This window comes from Aphelocoma coerulescens, chromosome 2 (assembly GCF_041296385.1).
Source record: "Aphelocoma coerulescens isolate FSJ_1873_10779 chromosome 2, UR_Acoe_1.0, whole genome shotgun sequence".
Taxonomy (NCBI): domain Eukaryota; kingdom Metazoa; phylum Chordata; class Aves; order Passeriformes; family Corvidae; genus Aphelocoma; species Aphelocoma coerulescens.
In genome coordinates, this window is record NC_091015.1 from 45379636 (window position 1) to 45392641 (window position 13006).

The 13006-nt window shown below is 37.4% G+C and overlaps 1 protein-coding gene across 4 annotated transcripts in view; it reads right to left on the reverse strand.

Annotated features, from left to right (window-relative positions):
- SATB1 (SATB homeobox 1) overlaps positions 1-13006 on the reverse strand; it is a 92331-nt gene that overhangs the window by 42182 nt on the left and 37143 nt on the right. For all 4 annotated transcript variants that reach the window (XM_069007255.1, XM_069007256.1, XM_069007253.1 and 1 more), the window contains 2 exons: positions 4658-4769; positions 1883-2337 (listed from right to left, as the gene is read on the reverse strand). In XM_069007255.1, the coding sequence (XP_068863356.1) occupies positions 1883-2337; positions 4658-4769 (567 nt within the window). The remainder of the gene's footprint in view (positions 1-1882; positions 2338-4657; positions 4770-13006) is intronic.

Below are 13006 nucleotides of genomic sequence, written 5' to 3' on the forward strand. Positions count from 1 at the left end.
TTAACCACAAAGTCTGGGGAAGAACTGAACTTTAAACAAATACTTAATAACATTTGTAGTAAGAAAATTACATAGCAATACATATTTTAATATATATTTAGTGTAATAATAATACTAATATTAAAGAATCAGTATTTGTACTGGAAATCTGGTTCTACAGTTGCATTCATCACATCAAAAGAGCATTTTCTCCTACTCTGTCATATAAATTCAATGTCCAGTTAGAACCAATTATCCTTGTAGTTCAGGTAACAAATACTGCTCATGCACAAAGGATGTGCCAAAAGCTGTACGCAAAACTAGCTGAAAAAACTGATCACTTCAGAGGGGGAAAAGTTAAGATAAAACAGTGGGCTTTTAGTAAAACCTGAGAAAGAAGTAAATATATAAAATAAGCTTTATTTTCTGAATTACTTGCTTGGCTTTTTGTCCAGGTAAGATGGCAGCTGCAAACCACTGTAACGTGAAGCTCCTATTATTACTTTAATACTTTAGAGTATCAATAATTAAACTTTTAAACATTGTATTAAAAAAGACTCAATGTCACTTATTTGAAAATATAACAACTGACACTGCCTGGATCTAAGTTAATATAAGTAATCCCTGCATGAGTTTATGTAACCCACAAAATTTGGTATGAAAGGCCCAGATCTTGAACACCTCCTCTGCTGTAAAGAGGAAAGACACACACACACAGAGCCCTACGGAGAATTCACACAATGACTCTACTTTCTTTTAGCTAAAGGAGGATGTAAAATATTGTAATGCAATAGTAATTCAGAACAATTACAAATGACATGCTGATTCAAACCTGGTACCAGAGCATTTGAAACAGAATTTTTATTCTCTAAGCTAAGAATTCTCTAAGGGAGAAACAAAAACGTTTCAAGAGAAGATCAAATGATGATCTTTTTTGTTATACTATAATCTATAATGGGCTAATTGTTCCCTAAGTATGTGTTTTCATTTGAAAATGTGGAACCCAAAGCAAATTTACCTATGCCTTTTAAAAATATTTCCCATTTTAAAAAGTCCTATTAAAAATATCTTATTTTCTGTAAAACATGCTTCTAAAATTTTGAGATCTTATTATTTGCATTCGATATACTGACATTTCTTCCATAAATTCTGCTTGATTAAATTCCATGCAACATGGCATTAAGTTAAATTCATAGAGCAGAATAAATTATAACAGGGTTAGCTTCTAAAACAGGTGTAAAAAATAACACATTTTAGTGTTACTTATCAGCTTTGCTAGGGATAGCTTTTTCTGCATTGAAGAGCTGAAGTATATGTTCTGACGTGGACACCAGCAAGCTCAGCAACTACTGTTTTTGCAAAACAGTACAAAAATACATGAAAAGAGTAGATAATCTAGAGATAAAGCTTTTAATTTTTAATCTTTTCAGAAGCCTGAAAAGATGTTATTAAGACTTCCACTAGAAAATAATAAAAATAAATGCAAGTATGGATAAAAGACCATCTCTAGTACACCTGTGAAAGAATGGTTGTTCAGTGTGTGCAGGTGGTCAGTGTGGGTACAACTCTACAACACAAAAAGCAATCTCTTGGGTGACTTTGTGAATGGCTCTGCATAGAGCTGTTAATTTCTTTTACTGGGAAATTCAGCTATTCATAAACCATCAGAACTGGAGAGGAACCACGCTTCCTGTAAGAACAGCGGGAATTTCCACAAACCAATCCCTGAGGATTCCAGTACTGTATCAACATGGACAGTGGTCCTGCAAGGATGTGTGGTTCCTTCAGAGGAGCTAAGTGACAAGGTAGAATTGAGAAGACAGAAGATGGCAATTACTAATTAGAGAGAGAAAGAAGGGAATCTTAGACTTAAAAAAAAAAAAAAAGAAAAAAGACGACTGACCTGAGTTCGGTTAAAAGCCACACGTGCAAATACTGCCTGTGAGATTCCTGCTCGTTTCAATTCATCACGGACCCACTGGTAGATTTCGGAAGACACCTCTGTGTTCGTTGAGACCTGCTGCTCCAACGGCTTGTTCATGGATCTACTGACAGGAGGAGGGTGGTTCAAGTACTGTTGGTTTAAGGACTGCTGGGCTAGAAGTCTGTTCACTGCATACTGCTGGTTCAGCAACTGGGCCATTACCAGCTGCTGATTTACCAGCTGAGGGCTAATGGGAGTAGATACAAGTCCAGGGTGCAGGTTTGGAAGCGGGGTCCGAACTGATGGTTGACTACCATGAGAAAGCTGAACAGGAGATGGAGGCTGTTCGGCTGTGTTCCCTGGGACTGGCTGCTGACCGAAGTTGACATGGTTGGCACCTTGCTGGGATAGTTCAGAAAGGCTATCCATCTCAACTACAGCGGAAAAGAAACATTGAAAAGGCCAACATCAGACTGAAAATCACAAACTTGACTGTCCTCACAAGACATGCTAATAAAAATAAACAAATATAAAAGGGTGCAATGCAACCCAACCACGAGCGGGTTGCTGCATCCCACAGTGACAGATGCAGAAGACTTCAGACAAACCAACTAGACCAACTAGAGATGGGGCAAAGACAAGAGACAAAAACCCAGTCTGTGCTGCAGATGATGTAGATGAAACAGCAAGTGCATCTGTGTAAAGGGTAAGAAGGGCTGTTGGGGGAAAACATGCCCCAGCCAGAGAGAGGGAAGCCCCCGGTGACTGGTTTTGCTCCTCCCGTGAGGTCCCTGCCATGACATTGGCAGTTCCCAGTCACTGGAAATCTGTAACAAGCAGGGTGAGGTGCAGACCTCCCAATGCTCTGCTAATTTCTAGATGCTGCATCAATTGTATGGGACTGCTAGGAACTAGTATAATTTATGTAAATTACACAGATGGGCTGCTTTATCTTGCAACCATGTATGCATGGTTTTTTTCAGTGACTTGCAACATGGTTGAATTTTTTTCTTATATTAACTCATCTGCCTTTGACACACCCTCCTTTTTAATTAACAGCACAGTTTTTTAAACTACAAGAGTTCTTCCAGTTCCCCTCTTGTGCATGATTAAACAATATAAAATAACTCTAGGTTGATATAAAGGAGCCTCCTTTTTATCAGCATATGTCACTTTTTTTATTCTAGAGCTTTAGCAGATCTGGTCTGGAAATAGCCTTAAGAAAATAAGCTTTATTTAAAAACCAAAAGTCCAGAAGTTCAGTATTTTCACAGAAATGTTGTAGCTTTTTTTTTTCTTATACTAGTAAAGCTTTTTTTTTTTTTTTTTAAAGGCTGTGTCTGAGTTTTTCACAGTAATTATGATCTTCACTAACAGTCATCAGTGAAAAGCCACCCTTTCCTCCACAAGGGTTGGAGCTGGATGAAGAAATCGCCACTTCGATTTCCAGCTGCATGCCTGTTTTCCTTCTCTGTCCTATCACAGACAGAAATTTGATAAATAAAAAACAAGCCAGTTGTTCTGCAGAGAGTTTTGGTGTCCATAGCCTGGATCAGTACCCAAGCGGAGGCCCTGCTACTCCCTCACGCAGGTGAATTTGGGGGCAATGCTGCCTCTTCTACCAGCATTAGGTTACACAGGAATACATAAGCACACATTTTCTATTTGCTGTCTTCACTGACCCCAAATGAATGGATGGAGAACGTGTCTTAGCAAGCCATGTAAGTAAAATTTTGCAGGGTTGCCCCATGCAGGAGCACTGCTGCAAAGGATGTGGGAGAGGCTGTGGTGGAAAGGTCACTCTCCCCTATGGGCACTCTGCTGCCTCACACATGGACCAGCTGAAACCAAGTGAAGTACTACCACTAAATTTGGTGGTCTCAGAAGAAGGGTTCTGTGTTACACAGAAGGTACAAAGTAGATTAAGGAAAGAAGCTGCCTTTTTTCACTCAGGGAAAGTAGAGATCAACCCAAGTGGGCCATTCACTCGGAACAGTAATTCAAGCAATTATCACAAAAGTGATGCATTGTCTTCATTACAGCCTTAAGCTATAAAAGGCAAGGAACCCGTTTTGGTAGATGAATGATTTTGCTTCAAATACTGAAAGCTAAGTCAAGCTCAAAATTCAATCCAAACTGAGGTGCCATTTCTCCATTCTGTTGAAATTTACGTAGAAATTTTCTGACATTAAGTGTTCATAATTATGTGAACAGGTTTAAGAAAGAATTGATAGATTTTTTTCTCCAATAATTTACTTGTGCTTACTACGACAAGCAAACAATTGTCACAACTAACTAATTTGTTAAAATTAACTGAAATTAGGGTCCCAAGGTTAGAGAAAAATATGAATTTACAAAATTAGAGCATTCTTGCTGGAAGGCAGTGATAGCTGTAGAAGCCTGTTTCTTTAAATATACATTAGCCAGAGCGAGAAAAAAAATACATACATTAAAAAATCAGTTCGTCACAGTTCCAGGAACAGGTTTTCTAAACAATTATTCTGGGTGGTAGATCTCTAGATTTACGGAATGACAGCTTTACATCTCTGGCAACCCAAGTCAGCTTGGCTGTTTCAATAGCAAATATTTATTTAAATGAATTCTTTCACTATATATGTACTTTCTACATCTACTCATCAAAAGCATCCTAAACTTATCGTGACGGGAACTGGCTTCTTGTATGACTGTGACAGACCTCAATGTGACACATAATGGTATGTAACCACCATCAAGGCAATTTTTTTTTTTGCTTACCCATCATATCTTTTGCCTTCTTGAAATGTTTATACCACCTTCCAAATTCCTGACATTTTGCTGCTGAGACATTTGCATAGTAAGTGCTGTTCACAATGGAAGAAATCATACTCTGTGTGAAAAGGGGAGAAGAAAAAAAAAATCTGTAATACAGAGCAGTACAAGTCAAAGCACAAATTATTTTATTGTTGAACCATTATATTTTTAAAGTTTGAGAACCATATTGCATTTTAAATCCTACCATACAAAGGCTTTTAAAAAACTCATTAATTGAGCATGAAAACAAACCAAGGTATATTGTAAATGGAAGCAAAAAATAGCAGATGTACTAAGGGAAGAACAAAGTTATCGACCAAGAAACATCATGCATTGGGATGGGCTCCGGACAGAAGATGCTAATCTTGAAAGTGAATTTTGTTCATCCTATTTCTGCTTTTAAATTTGATTGACCCTTCACATACCCACACAAGTTTACAGGTGTGCAATTCCTACACTGCCTTTACAAATGCACACAGTGACCCAGGTTACCCATGTCCAGTTACTCTGTGCCACTTATCACAGAGCAGACTCCAGAAAATCATAGGATAAAACTTTATCTGAATGACCTATTAATAGGATAAAATATGGGGTTTAAATTATAATAAAATATGTATCTAATAACCCAAAATGAACCCAGCCTTGTTTTTCCTAAACAGGGTATTTTAAGCGATTTGCAAAAACAGGCTTATGAAAAACTTATTGTCATGTCTAATTCTGTAACTGAATATTAGCTGTAAAATAGACCAAAGGAAGATCGAGATGATTTTTTTCTCAAAGGTTCTCGAGATATCAGATAGCAACAGTGAGAAATTTACCTTCTGCTCAGTTTTGACCAATTTTAAAATAGTGGAATTTACAATGCATAAAACTTTGAGTTCCAGTACATTCTTTTACAAAATCAATTAAGACTAAGCCTTGCAAAATGAGATAATGCTCCAACTTGAAAATGATACTCAGTATATGATGTATGAACAAGAAAATTAGCAAATATAATTTTAACAGACTGAACTTTGCCACCCTTTAAATTTCTATGTGGAAAGTAGTTACTTTTGGCTTAACTACAAGAACTGTCCAGTGTATCAAAAAAACAATGACAGTCAAGAAGACAAAGCCTTGATTATTACATTTCTTCACTATTCAGCATGTAACATTTAGATATATTTGTGCTGTCTGAAAAATCATTTAGAGCATCAACCCTTTGTTACACCAACTACAATAGCCACTGGAAGAAAGACGCTGGAGCAAAAACGCAATAAATGTTACTGTAAGTCTTCTTTTAAAAGGCTAGTTCAGTTTCTGACTAAAAGTACCTTCATTATTGATCTTAGTGAAGTTCATTAGAACCATTTTCTAGGGTATTACTCAGTAACAAGCTATTCGTGGAGGCGCAGAACTGCTAGAGTGAGGCAGCATTATTTATGCCAAATGTGGATACCCTCTACTTACCAGGCAGGTATTTTAATGTTTCTCCGAATCATCAAAATTCTTGTCATTTCTTGATACTACTCTGGCATTTCTGAAACTAGCTAGAAGCCTTTTGTCAGTGGTATAAAAGGAGACTGAAATTTTAATAGATTACCACAAGTCTAGCCTGAATGAACCAGAACCAAGCTCAGCTGAACCCAATTTCAACTTCCAGTATAATAGCAGTATAATTAATGTCTAATATGTACAAAATTATCTTTTAAGCTCTTTTATAGATTGAACCATCTTAAACATGGGCAGGTGCTACATAAGTCATGATTGTAAAAGTCCTGTGAATCTGAACTGGTAAATTATATGACTGCACAGACTACATGCAAAAATGGCAGATCTTTGCATGCAAAATAGGGAACTGCACCTGTCAGAGGCCACCATCCCACACCAACTCGTGTATTTTTTGGATGTCATTTAGACTTCAAGGTGGGTTTCACTCATTTTACTTTGCCCCTTTCAGATGTCTTCTCCTGCCCAACTAACTTTAAGTACGAAAACATGTATATTAATTTTAGTAAATTACCTATTATTGAAGATGTTTGTCTAAGATTTCCTAGTGCTCCCTTCCATGTCATTTTACAACAATGATACACAAATGACATGGCAGTTTGCAACATCCCCTGCTTCTTCAGGAATAAATTTAATGCAGTTACTTTACAACCAAATAGGGGACTGGTCTGTTTAAGAAGCACTGCTGGGAATTTTAGCTTCTCTGACACAATGTGAATTTCAAGCTTTGATGGCTAACACTGGGATGTTACTCCTGCTCTTCAAAGTAGATTTAAAAAAAAAAAAAGACAGACATTATAAACACATTTAAAAATGAAAATTATCCTGCATTTTCTTCGAGAACACTTCATGCAAACATTCAAGTGATATTACCTACGCTAAGAATCCTCATCAGGAAGAATCAATGATTTATTTACTAATTCACTGAAGGCAAAATTTTACAAGCCAGATAAAATATTACTACCTTGTTAACTCAGAAAATAACTTGACAACACTGAATTTCATTGTTTCTATGCTTTATTTATTGTCATCAAACATGCAGTCACATCAGTGCAGAGAGATGCACTTGGCTACAGAAATTTCCTATTGCTATAGAATTCCTGTACATTTTAATGCCAATCTACATATATAAATGTCTGGTATGCTTATGGCCTAAAACCTAAGATTAACCCCATGAGTTAGTGGTCTTCAGAGATTTGCTATCTAGACTGAAGGCATATTGATGCTTTTCATATTACCTGGGTCATTACACTTGAGGAGTTCCCCATGTCTTGAATTATCAATAATCAAAATCAAAATTATTGTATTTGAAGCACATAACATCCTGGTACTACTGTACATATCCTCTTTATCAGTGAGGCACAGAGGCAGATGCCTTCCACAAACAAGGATGACGAATATAAATATATCATACAAATATTCAAATGCATCACATGCATCACTCATAAACAGATTTTTTTCATACTTGCAAAGAAAATTAAGAGAAAGCAAAAACTGGTCACAGATATGCAGTCTTAACTTATCTCCTAGTAGTTTATCCCTGAAAGTAAGTTGTGAGCCTTCAAGATCTCAAATTTCCCTCTTTCCCCTCTCCCATACCTCCCTCCCCCCAACCACATCACTTGCAGTCGTGTTTGAGAATCAGGAGATCTCATCTGAAATGGTGCCACCTTCACAGAAATCCCACTATTCTGGAATGATACCATCTGCTGCAGCCCAAGTGCTCTTTTTTTAGCCAAATAAGTTAATTATAATTAGGCATCCAACAACTGTGTGAAGGTAGGGGTAGAATTTGCTCTGAAGTTCAGCTGAGGTTCACCCAGCATAGATTAAACCAAATCCCATATTCTCTGGAAGATTAAATACCAGAGATTTGAAAACCAGAAACCATATTTTTCTCAAAGAAGTTGGGGAACTCCCTGGGGAAATATCATAAATCTCAAGCAAGAATTGTTTCATATGCCCATCAAACAAAACCCAATAAAGTGGTAGCATCAGACACCTTTTGTTTTGTGCCAGAATCTAATGCAAGGTGCATCCTGCAAGACACAGGAGGGACCTGAGCCTTTCATGCTGGCTCGTCACTGCAGCCACTGCTGCAGGTGCTTCAAGGGAGGCATTTCTGAGTCATTGCCTCTAACACTGCTCTTCAACCAGGTGAAGTGTTGCTCGATCATTGCTAAAAGTATACTGTTGTCCTTTTTGCAAAACAACAAAAACAATGTTAATCAGGTTAATTCAATCATCTAAACCAAAACTGTTCATGCTTTTCTGCCAAATCAACCAACCACAGCAAAATCTGTTATCAGTGATTGCTCAGCTTCCAGTCAAAAAAGCTTTTAACCCCCACAGTCCCAAAACTTCCCCTAAATAACCTTAAAATTATTTTTATATGGGCAGAATAAGGCTGTTTTCATGCCTCATGTAGGGATACTTGGGCTGCAGTATTTACACAGAGCAAATACGTGCTAACAGACTTAGCAGGGAGTAACAGACACAGCAGCTTCCTAGAACAACTCGACTGAATTAGATATCGGGGATTCCTTTGCAAATTAAACATTTTTCTCAAAAGGAGCACTGTAACCAAAACTTATTTAGGCCTTCCAGGTTGTTTAACTAGGAAAAAAAAAAAAGCTGAGCTTTTTCGCAACTCATTCATTGGTGTTTAAAGCTTCAAGCCTGCTCAGTGGAAGGGGCAAGGGCTGCAACAACTTATTTACACAACTATCTAAATACGATTAAACAGCTGATGGACAAATATTAAACTGGAAAATGTATAGTCATTTCAGCTTAATGTAATCCCCTTTCTGTAAACACCCAAGATGATTTTTTTTCAACCAGAACAGTCCTGACATCTCATAAGCCTAAGGGTGAATAGCAAGAGATTGTTTTTGATAGTTATAAATATTCAAAAGACATGCAGACCATCTGCTTTCATAATACAGGTAAAGCAAGACTGAAATGGTGACTGCTGTATAAAAATGGTTCTTTTAACAAAGTCTTCCTCTCCTCGAAAACTATAAAGACAGATGTCAAAAACTGTTTACACAGGGTAATCAGGAGCGTGCAAAATGTAATATTCCTTTTACACACAGTGCTTGCTAAAGAGATTTTTTTTTCTTTTTCTTCCCATCTGTGTGTTGCAACACATTTCTACAAGTTAAAAACATTTTTTCAAACAGAGATCTCATGAATACCCAAAAACATGCTATCTGGTTTCTGAATGCTAATTAATTTCAACCAAGGAATCTGATTTTTTTTTCTGTAGAAAGGAATGCATGCTTTTGAGATGGAGTACTTCAACAATGACAGACACTGAAAACAGAACACCCCACAAGTTTAATTTTGCGCTAGTTTGACACTGGCTATTTTCACAACTGTTTTACATTCAAACCCGCATCTGCTAAATCTGGCTATAAGACAGGCAGCAACTATTCTCTCACTTTTCAAATGAGATTTTATTTACGTTTTACTATTTATCAAGCTTTTCAGTATAAAGCCTCATAACAACATAATGGTTTCGTGAAGCGATAAGTAGAAGATACCTCATCTTACACGCAGAGTATGAACAGTGCTGCCCATAAACCCTACAGTCAATTTTCAGAGCTGAAACACTAATCTTGACAGTACCCTTTTAATGTATTATATTAATGGTACAGAGGCGCTAAGCACCTTTTTTATAATTCTCAATAAAATGAACATTTACTGAACAATCTGTCAAACCACTGGCTCCATTTTTTAAAGCCAAACTTTTAAGGCTCTATTCTATTTTGTCTTCCATAATTCCTCTGCTTTACATTCCTAGACACCAGCAGGGGAGCATGTTCCAATGCTGCAAACTTAACATGGCTCTTTAAAAAAAAGTAAAAGAGAAAAGCTACAAGCCTTTGTCCCTAGACCTAGCTTGAATAGTGATAAAGTTGCAGAACAGAACTTAAAAGATTTGGGGGCATATGGAGGGGAGGATCTTTTCATAAAGGACAGAGGAACTTTGTTTCCTCTATTCTAGCCACTATCAGTGGCTTTTGTTTGTGTGGAAATAGCAAGCATCAGTTCCAACACAAGCCGAACTCTTATGAGTGCTTATTTCTCAGGAGGCTCCACGTTAACATTTTTCAAACGGGAAGGGAACATTCAAGCCCCAACCGGATAACACAAGATTATCCTCAAATCAAAAGATTTTAGCCTGCCTGAGCCTACACCAGCCCACGTACTGCAAAAATCCAACCAGGGCAAAATGTTGTTCCTAGTGTTCTGGCATGGCAGAGAAATATCTGCCATTCTGAATAAAAGCAGTCCAAATATATCCAGCCACTAGCTGTTTTTTGGGCAAGAAATCCTGACACGGACAGTTTAACTGCATATGAAGAATTATGTTAAATTCCTCGGTCCATTAGCTTGAACTATAGCAAATAATGCCACGGAATTTGTTGTCATATGCCCTATAAACATGTAGGATCAGGGAAAAACCCACAGATGGACAGAGAAGAAAAAAACTTTTGTTTGTGCCTTTGGCATTGTACTTGGATGGCTATCTGACCTCCATACTGTTGCCAGGGTCAGGAAAGTAAGGATCTTCATGGCAAATGCTGGTCATATAAGTTAAAACTGAAAAAAAGGCAGATTTACCATGATGGCACAAGCTTTTCTTACAATACATTAGCATGTCTTTCCTCCTTTCTCCTATCCTTGAAAAACTTAATTTATCTCCTCCTCCTTTTCTGCCTTATGTTGTCTTTAAACATTATAAATGTATGTATTAATGTAAACATAAAGCTACTTTGATATAATGAGGGAAGATATAAAACTAAACCCAAATTATATATACATATATACGCATATATTTATATATGTATAGAAATATACCCACACATGGGAAGATTTTAAAAATCAGAAATGAGGATTCAGCATCTGAAGGAACTGATCCTTGCACTATTTTTACCATTCTGTAATGTAAATTCCCAGTTGCTGCATGACAGAGCAGCATTCTCCCGATGTTTTCCGAGCATCTCCCACTGATGGATATAAATAAAGCTCAAATAAAAAGCTGCTTCCCAAGATACTACTCTTATATCTACAAAGGTTAAAAGCTTAAAAGAGAGAAAGATAGGTAGGTGGGAAATGTTAATTCAGATTTGAAGAACTTCATAACTGCGTTACAAGCTTCATGGCACAGTGCCTTAGACTAAAAAAAAAAAAAAAAGAAAGAAAGAAAATGAAGTCACAACCTCAACCTATAAAAGATAAGGAGACATAACGCATTTTTGTCTTCATTGTCAGATGTCCAACACAAATCTTTTTAAGAATCCTGATTTTATTGCACATGATTTGTAAATGGCAGACAGTAGTAAAAGTCCTGGCTAAACCCTTCCTAGAAACAACTTGGATAAAATATACATTGCAAAATAACCAGTATTTAATAAGTTAATTCTTGGTGTACTTCACAGAATGAAAATGAAATTGAGGGGTGAGTTATTACACCCTAAGATTTTGATTATGCAAGTGCCTTTGCCAGCAGAGCTCTGAAATTTGAGAGCTGCATGCGTAAGAAAAGCACTATCCATTTCAGCCAGGAATCCATTTGAAAGGCTTGTTATGAAATGACTAGATTGCTTTAAACTGCTCTTTCAGCTTGAACTAGGAATGCACGTTTTCAGGGGCTCTCCCCACTGGTGCCCACCACAACACTATCTTGGGGTATACAGGCAGAATTTCTGCTGGATGAAAACAAACCCAGAAGCCTGGCCTGGACTTCAAGTCCACAAGGCCTGATTTAGGCCACTCTAGGCTAAGTTCCATCCCTCCTTATCAATTCCATGTGGTGACAGCCTCAGTGTCTCCATGAGGCTGCTGTTCCTACATTAGGCAATGTACTACATGAAGCCTGTGCACCTGCAGTTGCGTCTTGGGATGCAATGAACGGGACTAGAGGAAACTAGAACCAAGAGGACAATCTGAATAACCCAAGATACCAACCAGCATTTCTTGTGTGGGAATAAACAGGTAGGTGGGGTCTTGGAAATCGCACAGACTGATTTGGTGAAAATCTGAGACAACTTCAGCATTCCTTTCTGGTGGATTGCTTTTCTTTCCAACCACTCTGTTCCAGCCAGGTCAGAGTGCTTATGCCTTGTTTCCTATCTGGAACGCTTGTCCTAATGAATGTGCTTTCAAATACTAACCTAATGCAAATGCTTTGTGTGATACAAGACATTTTAGGCCTATTAATGCATTGAAGTCAGCTTTGTGTATGCTAAAATTTTCTACAAATCTGCAGTATATACATTCTCCTGATAGAGATGTTGATAATTGCTCTATCTTTACCCGGCCACAATGTTTGTTTTCACTACAGCTTTTGCTTAATATTGTCCACCATGTTAAGGAAGATTTCCTTGCTGGGAAATAGGACATGATTTTCAGCAAGTCTCTTCTCGGATTCCACTGTTCTGCTAAGCAAAGCATCAGATGTCTGGCATGAAGTTGAGCCCTAAGGCACAATGTCCAGACAAGAAGTCATCAGACTCAGTAGCACTAACAGTTGTCTTGCTGAATTTCTTTTGGTGTTAAGGATAAGCCTTTCCTTTGATCTCTTTTCCATTTTATACATAAGTTTTTGCAGATTTTTAATGTCAGAAGAGGCCATTTTGAGCATCCATTTTGGAATCTACAGAAAAAGAGATCCTAGAACTTCATCTAGCAATTTCCGAGTTCAGCCAAGTTTCCAGTGGCCAAGCTAGAGAAATCATTTAGTATTTATCTGAAGACTTCCTGGTCTGGATCTTTCACTGTATCCATTGTAATCTCTTTCTGTAACTTCTAAATGTA